The sequence below is a fragment of the Carassius carassius genome, chromosome 7 (assembly GCF_963082965.1).
Source record: "Carassius carassius chromosome 7, fCarCar2.1, whole genome shotgun sequence".
Taxonomy (NCBI): Eukaryota; Metazoa; Chordata; class Actinopteri; order Cypriniformes; family Cyprinidae; genus Carassius; species Carassius carassius.
Genome location: NC_081761.1, coordinates 29,967,538 through 29,983,116, shown reverse-complemented (window position 1 = coordinate 29,983,116; position 15,579 = coordinate 29,967,538). Strand labels below are relative to the sequence as shown.

At 38.4% G+C, this 15,579-nt stretch overlaps 1 protein-coding gene across 1 annotated transcript; it reads left to right on the top strand.

The window, feature by feature from the left end:
- Positions 1-13,723: 13,723 nt before the first annotated feature.
- Positions 13,724-14,814, top strand: LOC132144239 (uncharacterized). The gene is made up of 3 exons (XM_059555022.1): positions 13,724-14,327; positions 14,388-14,493; positions 14,577-14,814. Exons 1-3 carry the CDS (start codon positions 13,724-13,726, stop codon positions 14,812-14,814), a joined length of 948 nt encoding a protein of 315 aa, XP_059411005.1.
- Positions 14,815-15,579: the final 765 nt, after the last annotated feature.

Genomic DNA, 15,579 nt, shown 5'->3' with positions numbered 1-15,579 from the left:
TTTTATTTTACTATTACGATTTATTTTACACTACCATAATAAGCTCCATCATGCCCAAGGCAAAAGAAAAGAAAAGAAAGAATAAAGAGGAGGTTGAGACCAAGTCAAGCTATAAATTGTGTGTTCCTCCCTTTTCCCACTACATCACCACCGGGGATACACACAGTCTATGCGTGGCTTGTTTTGGAGCAGAGCATGCACAGTTGGCTCTCGAGGGGGCTGACTGCCCGCATTGCGAGCATCTCCCACTGCGGATGCTTCATTCCCGGAAGGCTCTTTGAGCCTTCACCAGCGTTCCTCGCGGTGCTGGTCCTGTTTCCGTCGAGGTGAAGTGGTGGCTGCATTCGTGGGGTTCAGTTATATCTGCTGGAGGCAATGGAGACGGGCACGTCCCTATCTCCTTCCTCACCCACCAGATCTGCCCGATCTCTGGGGTTAGAAGCCCGCACTGTGGCTACTTCCTCCTGGGGTGAAGACTCGATGCTTCACCTGTCTTTCTCTGAGGAGGTTGACATGGAGAGCGTTGATGAGGTCTTTCCCCCTCTATCGCCCCAGTACGAGGAGCTGTTGGAGGTGCCGTTTTTCTATGACCTACACACAGAGATTGTGGGTTAAGCCTTTCTAGACCCACCTCTTTATCCCTGCTTCTGATAACTATGGAAATGTGGCAGGGTTGAGTGAGCGTGGTTACAGGGCGATGTCCCAGGTTGAACAGACGCTAGGCAGCTATCTGTCCCCAGGCGCTGCATCATCCCTGAAGGCTCTCGCACTGCCCTTCAAGCCGCTGCATGCAACCTCAGCGCTGGTGGGCAAGGGGTACTCAGCATCAGGTCAGGGCAAAATATCTGTGTTACAGGCGTACCAGGCAAACCTGCTTTAGGAGCTAGATGAGGGCAAGGAGCTTAACTCTGATAACATCGCAGAGTTGAGGAGATCTCGCTCTCTGCACCACAAACGGCGGTGTTTTAGCTGTTCCTCCCTCACCGCTCTCTAGCTCTGGGGCAGAGTTAACAACAATACCGTGATACTGTGAATCCATGATATTTTTGCTTTAGGTTATCACTGACTACTACTGACTACTGCCGTTCTCCGCCACACAAAAGCAGACTAAGGCCATCAAACACATCCTGCCCCGGCATGCAGCTGTTGCCTCCAAACAGCCATCAGTGGCAGTACCTCAGGACCCCCTGCCACAGGCCCCACTCCCGCGCAGCAAGTGCAGCAAACTTGCCAAACCTGGTGGCAAGCGGAAGTGCAAAAGGCCTTAACATAACATATGATACATTCTAGAGTTGTTCCGATTCCGATACTAGTATCGGAAATATCACAGATACCACAACAAATTCTGGCATCGGCATCGGCGAGTACATGAACCCATATACCGATCCGATACCATTTTCTTAAACAAGACCTAGTTATGACCGCTAGCTTTGCCTAACTGCTGCACGGCGCTTATTCGCTGCTCAGAATGCATTGCAAACACACTGTGCTGTGTTGCCACAAGCAACCCCTGTTTAGAGCAGTGAAGAAGAAATTAAAACGCGTTAGCAGCACTGATGTATATATGACTGGATCGCTCATCGCGTTCTAAACTGCCAACAGACAGTGAAGCCACTTCTATATTATAGATAGAGGGGTTAGCAGTATGTCTGCTGTTTAGCAGTATTTCAGACTGGACCAACCAGACTGTAAAACGGAGACTAGGGATGCCACAAGTACTGGCACTTCACTACCAAGTCGGTGCTGAAAATTAAAAAAATGTGATGATACCGGCGTCTCTGTAGTACCAGTAGTAAGTTACTGACTCCGGAGTATATTCGTTACCCACAGCTGCGTTCAGTCGATTCAGTGTTAGTCTAAGCGCAGGGCTCCAGACTGTAGCCGAATATATACAAGTGTCTGTGAATATTAAACTGCAAAATACTATTTAAATATTACTCCTGCAAATTCTACATCTCTGTGGGTGACGGGCACAGATGTGCGGGAGCTCGCTGTTTTGTAGTCTCTGCCGTGTGTCACTATATGAGGACACGAATGCAACTGTCACTTCATGAGAATTTACCTTTTCATTTGAGAAAATCATATCATATCATAAACACAGACACTCAAAGATCTTCATCGCAACCCATCAAAATAAATGTTCGGTTTAACGTGAATAAATTGACAATATATTAAGCTACTGTTGTAGCCTACAGTAGATTTAGCTAAGTCTCTATGTAGTAATAATAATATGACTCTATTAATAATAATTATGCCTAGACGGTTGCTTGTTTTTTACTTGTTTTGTTGTAAAGAGATTATCTGATTAATATATAATTTTTTATATTACTATACTTATTTCTTGCAGTTTTTTTTATACAGTTATATTGTAAAACTAAAATACCCTTTTTAGTTTGCGGTATTAGATTTTTGGCTGCATTTGAAGTTCTTTTTCACTTAAGAAAATTAATAATATTACTGTCAAATTCATGCCAGATAATAAAAATACTGTAATAAATACAGTAGTTCACCATGTATTTGTTCATGTTTTATTAAGTTTGAAGCACACCATAAAATAATTCTAGCAATTTACACAGGGCTAGTAGTATATACAGCTGTATATACAGATACACACCCAGGTATCGTATCAGTACTCGGTATTGGCCGATACCCTGAGCCCAGGTATCGGAATCGGTATCGGGAAGAGAAAAAGGGTATCGGGACATCTCTAATACATTCACAGAATACATTACATTCACAACAATGTATGTAGTTATATCATTTCATAGATAATCAGTATCACGTGCAGACAATTTTTTTCCACCAAAAAGCAGCATGATTACAAATGTGATTTTTATAAATTGATTTTATACAGCAGTTCAATAAACAATTTAATATTAAGACACTTACTTTTAGACACAATATTGACTGTTTTGCCAACAAATATAATTTCAATTTGCGTCTGAGCAACATACTGTAACAGTGTTTCATTCCTGAATGAATCAGCCGTTTAAATGATTTGGTTAAATCGCAGCGACTCACTTCTTAAACGAAAAGAACTTCTTTGTCACGAAAGTTGCAGAGGCAGCCCTCATTCCTCTGAGGGAATAGGATATTCGTGTTCTGATCTACCTTGACGACTGGGTCATACTAGCTCAGTGTCAGGATCAGTTGTTCTTGCACCTCAGCCAGTTGGGCTTTTGGGTCCTGGGGCATATGGCAGCTGTAGTGGCAGTCACGCTGCTGGGACTGCTTTATATGAGACTGCTTCAACACTGGCTCCATGGTCGAGTCCCGAGCGTGGCAACGTGGCACTCACCAGTTCCAAGTCACGATGTCCTGCCACCAAAAACTCTTACATTGTGGTCAAACCTTGCATTTCTCCAGGCAGGATTACCCCTAGAACAGGTTTGTGAAGAACCCAGTTCAAGTCGTGCAGATCCAAGATTGGTCTTAACCCACCACTTTTCTTGGGTACAATGAAGTAAGGGCTGATTTCTCACCACCTCCTCCAGTGGAGTCAGATGCATCTGAGGTTGCTTCATGCCATTCACATTCTGGGCTTGCTCAACCGGGCAGCCGATGAGCTGTGAGACTTCTCACTGCCAGTTGTTTTACTACCTGACCGAAGGAACACTCAGCACAGACGCATTGGAACCCAGCTGACCACGTGGACTTCGCAAGTTTGCCTTTCCCCGAACGAGACTTCTCACACAGACACTGTGCAAGATCAGGGAGAACGAGGAGCAGGTCCTGCTCCTGGCACCTTATTGGCCTACTCGGACATGGTTCTCAGAAATGATGCTCTTTGTGTCAGACCCTCCTTGACAGATTTCTCTGAGAAAGGATCTGCTGATTCAGAGACGGGCACCCTGTGGCACCCACGTCCGGACCTCTGGAAACTTAATGTCTGGACCCTGGACGGGTTGCGGTGGTTCTAAGGGACCTATTCCAGGAGGTAGTTGACACCATCACTTCGGCGAGAGCACTGACTACGAGACACACTTACCCTTGAAGTGGAACCTTTTCGTTGAGTAGTGTTCTTCTCACCGAGAAGACCCCCAGAAGTGCCCAATCAGAGTCATGCTGTCCTTTCTGGAGCAGGGTTTGAGCAAAGGCTGTCTCCCTCCACCTTTAAAGCCTATATTGCTGTGATTGCTGCTAACCACAACCCTGTGGAAGGGAAGTTGGTAGGGAAGCATGGCCTGGTCATCAGGTTCCTTAGGGGGGTGAGAAGGTTAAATACTCCACAGCCTCTCTCTATACCCTCTTGGGACCTGTCTCTAGTGATCAAAGCACTACAGCAGGGCCCATTTGCTCCTGGTGCCTTGCTGGCAGATATTTGTAGAGTTGTGGGCTGGGCAACCCCCAACATCTTTGCTAGATTCTATAGCCTTCGTGTGGAGCCTGTATCCTCTTGTGTTCTCACCTCAAATGGGTAGAAGCACTGAGAGGGCCCAGTTAGTGACAGCTTGCTATAACTGCTCCAGAGTGTCTATACTGTTGACCCTGTTGAGCTCCTCCATCCCCTCGGCAGCCAGACATGGTGAAACGTATGGCGCCAGGCTCTCACTCAAAGAATCTGTGAGAACGAGTAGAGGTCTGGGTACCATATGTCTAAAGTCCATGGTAGTTTCAGAGCCAATGGAACAGGTACATTTTCCCAGTGTTTTCCAATCTTACTGACTGGGTAGTGCTATGACAACAGTGACTGGCCTTCTTGTTGCAAACCCTAGCCTACGACTCAACGAACTTGCGTGAAACTTTTACTTTTGCTTTGCAATATGCATTATGTCTGGGAAATATATGCAAATATGCCCAGAGTATTTGCTAGTGGTCACACATAAAATACAAGAAAAAAACAACATAAGACATTGCCTAATAATTCAACAGCTTTAAACAGAACAGAGAGAAAATTAAGAAACAAAAATAAAACCTTGGGCCTATAAAAGTCCAAAAGAAAAACATTGTGGTAAGAGTGCTGTCTAATAAGGAGCACTTCAGTAAGAGTTGAAATGACATTTATCAAGACTCATAGGATCTTAAATAATCAAAATGGCAAACTAAATCCAACCCTGTGGATCAGGGCTGGCCCATGGCATAGGCGACATAAGCAGTTGCCTAAGGCGCAAAATGACTGGGGGGCACTGCAGGACAGCTTTTTCCTTACTTTCTTTTTTTTGTCAGACCCTCTTGTGACCATTGTGCGCTCCTACACCCACATATTACTGTAAGTAAAATAATTTCTGACAGTTAAAGGGTTAGTTCATCCAAAAAAGAAAATTATGTCATTAATGACTCACCCTCATGTCGTTCCAAACCCATAAGACCTCCGTTTATCTCTGGAACACAGTTTAAGATATTTAAGATGTAGTCTGAGAGCTTTCTGTCCCTCCATTGAAAATGTATGTACGATATACTGTCCATGTCCAGAAAGGTAATAAAAACATAATCAAAGCAGTCCATGTGACATCAGAGGGTCAGTTAGAATTTGTTTAAGCATCGAAAATACATTTTGGTCCAAAAATAACAAAAAATTACGACTTTATTCAATACTGCAGTGACACTGCTGACATATGACGCTGCTGACAAGTTATCTTTGTTATTGGGCGCACCAGAAAACACGTCAGCAGCATCGTGAATGCACTCACAACAGATCCGGAAGAGAAGACAATGTGGAATAAAGTCATAACTTTTGTTATTTTTGGACCAAAATGTATTTTAAAGTATAATTTCTAAAAAATTAGTAAAAAAAGAAAATGATCAGGGGCACAAGGCAGTAAGCGATGCAAAGAGGAGCAAAAAAATATCAATATAGAGATAAAAATCACAAGTTTGCGGCTGTGTATAGCCTGTGATGTTTATGTACTATTTTGAAATAGACTTTTTAGAAAATCTTAACTGCCAAGCTTGTGTAATGTTGTTTTGATATCAGTTACATAGCCTGCTGCTTGTTTTTAACTCACCAAAAATTGTCTAAAAGTCTTTTGAAAAATACCATGACTAGGATTATAATCTAGACTTCATAAAATTATATAATTAAGTTTAAGTATGTCATTTTCCACTGTGCCTATGCATACAATTTAAATGTAAGGGATGGATATGCTAATTAGAGTAACTAGCTGGCAAACGTGTACAAATAAATTACAATTACAAGTACTTATCACTGTAGGCATAGTTAAGTAGCTCATGGTCTCTTCAATAGGCTATTTTATCAGATTCAAATCTGCATTTAATGATTATCACAATTTGTTTACTACTTATTTTTGTTAATACTTATCAGTATTTATGTAATGCCATAGTAAATCTGCATTTTCAGAATTTGTTTAGTGGGATTATGGGGGGATCTAAAATCTCACCTAGGGCACCAACAAAACCTGGACCGCCCTGCTGTGGATATTTATATAATATTTATATAATTTTGAAATGTGTTCACGAACCCACAACCTCATTCCCAAGAGCAATCTAGCCACTAACTGGCAGTATACCGTCACTGGCCTTTGAATGGGTTATTTATATTATTATTATATATTTCTTAATTTACTACACAACCAGGGTTGATTGCTCAGCAGCAGCATCACATATTTGTGTAAATCACTAATTTCTCTCATTGGATGACCAACTCAATAAAAACACAACAGGAGAAACATGTGATTAACAGCATGCGGAGAAAAAGTTTTGCCCTAAATTTTTAGCACATTTTTTGGCTGCGCCAAGCACCCTCTTATATTCGTAGAATGAGAGAACTGGGAACTGTCAAAAGTTATAAGGTAGTATAACTAAGAGTGGTCCAGACCAAAAGCAGCCAATGACTTACAGGAGTAGACTACTTAACTAAGAATGTTTGGGGAAACACGTATTAACGATAAGGTACAGGTTAATGTGCAATTTAATAACGACGTAGCGTTAACATAGCTTTTGGGAAACGCAGCCCTGATAAGCTTGTCGGACAAGGGCAGGCTATGGACCTATATATTATTTATTTGTGTTACAACTTGGGTAAAACATAATCCTTATTAATTTTGTTTAGTTGATAAAAGTTCAAAGTAGGCTATATATTAATAATATATGTCATTGTACCTATATTTTATTGTAGGCTATTTATTTGTTTTTTTATTTTTTTATTTTTTTATATGAATAATAGCCTAATGAGCCACAAACTAATAATTCGTTTGAAAAATCCAAGAGCCATTTGTATTTATTTGTGTTACAACGCGGGTATAGTCTATCTTACTCGTTCTGCAGCCTACGTAAAAGTTCTGTGTTTAATATAAGCGACTTTGTCATCATAATAGGCTATTCCTGATAGCCTATTTGATGTGGGATTTCTTTTCATTAAGAGTAATCAACTTTAAGCATTAATTTCGTTAAACGAATAAGAAATATCTAACATTAAACGCCAAAATAAGCTGTACAGGTCCGAGAATGCGATATTGCTTGCTGCTGAAGACTGTCGCTCTTTATCTCCCGTCTCTTTGCAATGGTTGTAGAAACGGTTTTTAATTCTTATTATGGGTACGGCACATATGTTACAGGTAATGATTTAATTAGATATTCATGGTAGCTACCAAATGATGCTTAAGTCGGTTAATAAGCTGAAACTGAAACTTTAACAGTCACTATCATTAAACTTAACTCTTGCTTATAATGTCATTGTAGGCTACTTTTTCAATGAATTTTAATGAATATGGTATATATATGAATACTATAAATTTGTATTTATTTTTAGTTGCAAAATTGTAATTTATTTATTTTCAGCATCACAATCCCCAGCCCCCTATTTTTTTTCCTCGGGCTACTCGACAGGGGGTGCTACAGCACCCCTAATTCCCGCGGTACTGTAAGTGAGGATATTTTTCACATTTCTTTCTCCAATTCATTTTTTTCATGAAAGGTTTGTTTTTGAAAGTCATCTTTTCTATGTGGACTCATAGCCTACCTGAATAGCTGCAGATACAATTTTAAGTTACAAACAAAACAATTAGCCTACACCATTGCTCTGGCCAGCAAGCAGTCTGGGCATATTTTAATTAATGTAAATTATATAGATTTATAATAGGTACACTTGTTTAACAGAAGTTATTTTGGAGGGCTAGAACATTTTATTTATTTATTTATTTTTCCAATTCGATCTCGGTAACAGCCTAATATATTTGCCTTTTGTGATTTACATTCGAGGGTTCATTTTCTACTTTCAGATCTAAGTTTACTGTAATTACCCTGTGAGGTAAGTAAAACGTCACCACAATTCTTTCACGACATAAAGACATTTTTAACGTAACTTGCTGGGTACACCCATTATTGTTAGCAGAGTAAGACCGTAAATCTGATGCTGTAGTGAACGCTACAGAGATTCGTCACCAAAATTACACCTGTTAGACTACCACACCTTGCCTTACAAGCGTCAACACACCTTATATTTACTGGCCCAATTTTTGTCTTGTCAGTCTGTAAACTTTGAACGAAAAGGCATCACATAGAGCACTGAAAGGACTTTTGTAAGGAATATTGTTCGTTATTCACGGTTATGACTTTGAAGAGCGGGAGAAGGTAAGTCACTGAATTAATGAAATATTTATTTTAACAAAAAAAGAGCTTATATTGGATTTTGTGTCAAGAGTTGGCTAGTAGGCATAAGCATACACATTTATATGCTATACATTTTAATTTACATATATAGCCTATAGATATAGATAAAAAAATTGTTTTCTATTAGAAAACAAAAACAACATCAACAACTATTTTATGCAAATATAACTGAAAAATTAATCTGGTTTTGCGAAGTAATCTCTGCGCGCATAAAGTTCCTGGACAATGGACATAACTTAACGAGAGCCTCGAACATTCGCTAATCTATTTCATGCATCTATATAAATGAATTTCGTATTTAATTATAAACTTAAAAAATATTGGCTTTGCAATAATAATAATAATAATAATAATGATAATAATAATAAAACATTCATATATTTTATTTTGTACCATTGTTTTTGACAAATTGAGCAATGATGTAGCCTACTCTAAAGATGTAAATTATTCATGTAAAATGTTCTAATACTAATTGTGGGGTCACATTTTCTTGTAAATGTGAAATAAAATTAATTGTTTTTCTTCCTTTAAACCGATACACAGCAATCTGTTCGTGCCATCATTAAGATTACAAGGCATAACATTTTGGAGCCTATTTTAATAAATAATAATAATAAAAAAACTTTGGTACAGTAGTTAAGTACATATATAGTAATAATTATTTTAAATTTACAAGAGAATGTGACCCCATAAGTATTAGCACATTTATTGTCTATTAGCACATTTATTGTCTATTAAAGGGAGAATGAGCACTTTTGCTCTTAACTTAAACTTATAACTTAAAAAAAAATGTTAATTAAATTTTAATTCAATCAAAACAGCTGATTCTTGCATGAACAAAGCAAGTGACTGTTTTATGAATGGGTGACTGAAACATTGACTCACTAAATTATTTAAAAAACACATATTCATTTCTAAACAAAACACCGCTGTGTTTACTTTGACATTTGCAATGGCTCAGCTGAGACTTTGTTTGGAACTATTTCCATTGATAAAAAAGAACAAAATCAGACAAAAGTATTCCCAAAATGTAAGCCACTTAATATCAACTTCTTGTTTATCAAACTGTTGTATAAATCAATATCACATTTGCAAACTCTCTCATAAACATTGAAAAACTGTCCCTCATCTCAGTTCATCTCACAAACTTCTGTTACAGCACTCTATACTGCACAATGAATCTCTTACTGTAAAAAATGACTGTGATTTTAACGGTAAAAGGAAAAAATGCTACAGTGTAAACCTGTTAAATGGTTATTGGTACTTTCCTGTAAAATTTAACCATGAACTGACGTTCCAAGAATTCTCTGCGTTGCATTCCTTTATTTTTTTATTTTTTGAAATAACTGTTTCTTCTTATTTTTTTATCTGTTATGTTTATTAGGGTTGTATGTTACACATAATCATGTTGTTAAATTAATGTTTATTGCATATTTCAGTTTAATGAGTCTCACCATGATGGTGCTTAGTACTTGTGTGAATGACACTGTGCACCTTCTATGGGTCTTATTATTCTGCTTGTTATGGGCTTTGTTTCTTCATGTGACTTTCTCATCACCACCTGATTTTGGTGGTTTTCCAGTATATTACAAAGGTACAAAACACATTTCAGTACTTCAATAAGCTGACATATTAACATTATATCAGTTAACTTACGGTATTAAAATGTAAATTTAAGGAAAAAAAACTAAAACAGTGTTACTGTATTTTTTACGGTATAACAACAGCTGCCGTTTTTTTACCATATATTTTACAGTTTTTTTTTCAGTGTACATTGTGTCTACTGATTGATCCTCTCAGCAACTCAGCATTAAAAAAAACTGATTGATTCAAATGCCTCTGATTGGCCACACATTCAAGAAATAAACAAATATCTCTGTTATTGGTACACTGCTCAATGTTGCTAGAACACGTTGTAAATTGAAAACTTTGACGCTCTCCAGAGCGCAAACACACCAAAGACTCGCATGTATGTCTTGATAACTGTGTGCGTTTCTGGATCTGTTGTGTGCTTGCGCAAGTTTGGTCAGTTATATTATTTTCAATCTATATGCATCTCATTAATTGAAATTCAAGGTAATTTTGGGCTAGACTACATTATTTCCAGACAGAGTTCACATTAAAACTTGGAACATTTCAGGTATGCTAACAGCTTTATACATTTAACATTTTCTTTAATTGCATCTGTTAAAGTTACAGGAGATGTAAAAGTAAGGTGTTCAGATATTATCCTAGATAAATCCACCGAAAGCAGTCTGGTTTTACAGTCTTTTCTGTAAGGAATAGGATGCACACCTTCAGAGCAGCATTTTCATTGGCTGCAATCAAAAAAGTATTATGGCCAATCACAAAAGTCAACATTGCCCAGCTATAGATTCTGTACATTTTGCCTGCTATGTTTTTTGTTATTTATTGTGCCACATTATGTGTGTAACTCAAACTGCTTTTCAGAAAGTTTACTCATTTATAGATATTCTTTTATGAATGGTAAAATTATCGATTGTACAACAATTAAAATAATATCTAATGTCTTGTATCCTCTTTCAGCAGTTTTTTTCTTTCTAAGCAGCATGGAACAAGGAAAATTGTATTCACCCTGTGTAAGTATTGTATATGTAAAATGTGCATAATTTATCATATTACTGGAACATGCATTTGGAATATAAAATGTGTTCTACAGGTTGTTCTGGAATAATTTTTTGGCTAAACATTAACAAAAATTATTGAAAGATTTTACAGGAATTTGTTTCTCTTTACAGTGTGTATGTGGTGTGCTATTCATTCTACAACTAGAGTTGGGTAAGTGATTGTTTTAATTTCAATTATGTATAATTATTTTTTTTATCTAATACGAATATTTTTTTGTAAAAGTTAATATTTTAAAAGGCATAAAAGGTGTACTATTTTTCTTTTTTTTAAATCCAGCGCTTCAACAACGGAGTCTACAATTTCAGGATATACAGCTTCAGAAACAACAAATGTACTGGACACTTCAAGCTCAGCTCCAGCCTCATCTGATCCTACATCTTCAACAACCATATCAACAGCAACAAAAGATCCAACAACATCAACAGCTGTAACTTCTGAATCCACAACTCTTCCTTCAACCACTATGTCTACATCTTCTGAAACATCTGCACCTGTAACAACATCAATAACTACAGCATCCTCAACTACTGAAATTCCCACCACCACCAAAGATGTGAGTACAGAAACCACAACTACTGCTTCGACAATACTGCCTACAACTTCAGAAAGTACAACAACAGAAACCACAACTACAGCTTCATCAACCACATCTACAACAACAAACAGTCCAACAACATCAGCAGATGTAACTTCAGAATCCACGACTCTTACTTCAATAACAATGTCTACATCTTCAGAAACAACTGCACCTGTAACAACATCAGAAACTACAGCATCCTCAACTACTGAAATTCCAACCACTACAGTCGTGAGTACACAAACCACACCTATTACTTCATCAACACTGCCTACAACTTCAGAAAGTACAACAGCAGAAACCACAACTACAGCTTCATCAACCACATCTACAACAACAAACAGTCCAACAACATCAGCAGATGTAACTTCAGAATCCACGACTCTTACTTCAACAACAATGTCTACATCTTCAGAAACAACTGCACCTGTAACAACATCAGTAACTAAAGCATCCTCAACTACTGAAATTCCAACCACTACAGTCGTGAGTACACAAACCACACCTATTACTTCAACAACACTGCCTACAACTTCAGAAAGTACAACAGCAGAAACCACAACTACAGCTTCATCAACCACATCTACAACAACAAACAGTCCAACAACATCAGCAGATGTAACTTCAGAATCCACGACTCTTACTTCAACAACAATGTCTACATCGTCAGAAACAACTGCACCTATAACAACATCAGTAACTACAGCATCCTCAACTACTGAAATTCCAACGACTACAGTTGTGAATACACAAACCACACCTATTACTTCAACAACACTGCCTACAACTTCAGAAAGTACAACAGCAGAAACCACAACTACAGCTTCATCAACCACATCTACAACAACAAACAGTCCAACAACATCAGCAGATGTAACTTCAGAATCCACGACTCTTACTTCAACAACAATGTCTACATCGTCAGAAACAACTGCACCTATAACAACATCAGTAACTACAGCATCCTCAACTACTGAAATTCCAACGACTACAGTTGTGAATACACAAACCACACCTATTACTTCAACAACACTGCCTACAACTTCAGAAAGTACAACAGCAGAAACCACAACTACAGCTTCATCAACCACATCTACAACAACAAACAGTCCAACAACATCAGCAGATGTAACTTCAGAATCCACGACTCTTACTTCAACAACAATGTCTACATCTTTAGAAACAACTGCACCTGTAAAAACATCAGTAACTACAGCATCCTCAACTACTGAAATTCCAACCACTACAGTTGTGAATACACAAACCACACCTATTACTTCAACAACACTGCCTACAACTTCAGAAAGTACAACAGCAGAAACCACAACTACAGCTTCATCAACCACATCTACAACAACAAACAGTCCAACAACATCAGCAGATGTAACTTCAGAATCCACGACTCTTACTTCAACAACAATGTCTACATCGTCAGAAACAACTGCACCTATAACAACATCAGTAACTACAGCATCCTCAACTACTGAAATTCCAACGACTACAGTTGTGAATACACAAACCACACCTATTACTTCAACAACACTGCCTACAACTTCAGAAAGTACAACAGCAGAAACCACAACTACAGCTTCATCAACCACATCTACAACAACAAACAGTCCAACAACATCAGCAGATGTAACTTCAGAATCCACGACTCTTACTTCAACAACAATGTCTACATCTTCAGAAACAACTGCACCTGTAACAACATCAGTAGCTACAGCATCCTCAACTACTGAAATTCCAACCACTACAGTTGTGAATACACAAACCACACCTATTACTTCAACAACACTGTCTACAACTTTCGAAAGTACAACAGCAGATACCACAACTAAAGCTTCATCAACCACATCTACAACAACAAACAGTCCAACAACATCAGTAGATGTAACTTCAGAATCCACGACTCTTACTTCAACAACAATGTCTACATCTTTAGAAACAACTGCACCTGTAAAAACATCAGTAACTACAGCATCCTCAACTACTGAAATTCCAACCACTACAGTTGTGAATACACAAACCACACCTATTACTTCAACAACACTGCCTACAACTTCAGAAAGTACAACAGCAGAAACCACAACTACAGCTTCATCAACCACATCTACAACAACAAAAGATCCAACAACATCAACAGCTGTAACTTCTGAATCCACAACTCTTCCTTCAACCACTATGTCTACATCTTCTGAAACATCTGCACCTGTAACAACATCAATAACTACAGCATCCTCAACTACTGAAATTCCCACCACCACCAAAGATGTGAGTACAGAAACCACAACTACTGCTTCGACAATACTGCCTACAACTTCAGAAAGTACAACAACAGAAACCACAACTACAGCTTCATCAACCACATCTACAACAACAAACAGTCCAACAACATCAGCAGATGTAACTTCAGAATCCACGACTCTTACTTCAACAACAATGTCTACATCTTCAGAAACAACTGCACCTGTAACAACATCAGAAACTACAGCATCCTCAACTACTGAAATTCCAACCACTACAGTCGTGAGTACACAAACCACACCTATTACTTCATCAACACTGCCTACAACTTCAGAAAGTACAACAGCAGAAACCACAACTACAGCTTCATCAACCACATCTACAACAACAAACAGTCCAACAACATCAGTAGATGTAACTTCAGAATCCACGACTCTTACTTCAACAACAATGTCTACATCTTCAGAAACAACTGCACCTGTAACAACATCAGTAACTAAAGCATCCTCAACTACTGAAATTCCAACCACTACAGTCGTGAGTACACAAACCACACCTATTACTTCAACAACACTGCCTACAACTTCAGAAAGTACAACAGCAGAAACCACAACTACAGCTTCATCAACCACATCTACAACAACAAACAGTCCAACAACATCAGCAGATGTAACTTCAGAATCCACGACTCTTACTTCAACAACAATGTCTACATCTTCAGAAACAACTGCTCCTGTAACAACATCAGTAACTACAGCATCCTCAACTACTGAAATTCCAACCACTACAGTCGTGAATACACAAGCCACACCTATTACTTCAACAACACTGCCTACAATTTCAGAAAGTACAACAGCAGAAACCACAACTACAGCTTCATCAACCACATCTACAACAACAAACAGTCCAACAACATCAGCAGATGTAACTTCAGAATCCACGACTCTTACTTCAACAACAATGTCTACATCTTCAGAAACAACTGCACCTATAACAACATCAGTAACTACAGCATCCTCAACTACTGAAATTCCAACCACTACAGTTGTGAATACACAAACCACACCTATTACTTCAACAACACTGCCTACAACTTCAGAAAGTACAACAGCAGAAACCACAACTACAGCTTCATCAACCACATCTACAACAACAAACAGTCCAACAACATCAGCAGATGTAACTTCAGAATCCACGACTCTTACTTCAACAACAATGTCTACATCGTCAGAAACAACTGCACCTATAACAACATCAGTAACTACAGCATCCTCAACTACTGAAATTCCAACGACTACAGTTGTGAATACACAAACCACACCTATTACTTCAACAACACTGCCTACAACTTCAGAAAGTACAACAGCAGAAACCACAACTACAGCTTCATCAACCACATCTACAACAACAAACAGTCCAACAACATCAGCAGATGTAACTTCAGAATCCACGACTCTTACTTCAACAACAATGTCTACATCTTCAGAAACAACTGCACCTGTAAAAACATCAGTAGCTACAGCATCCTCAACTACTGA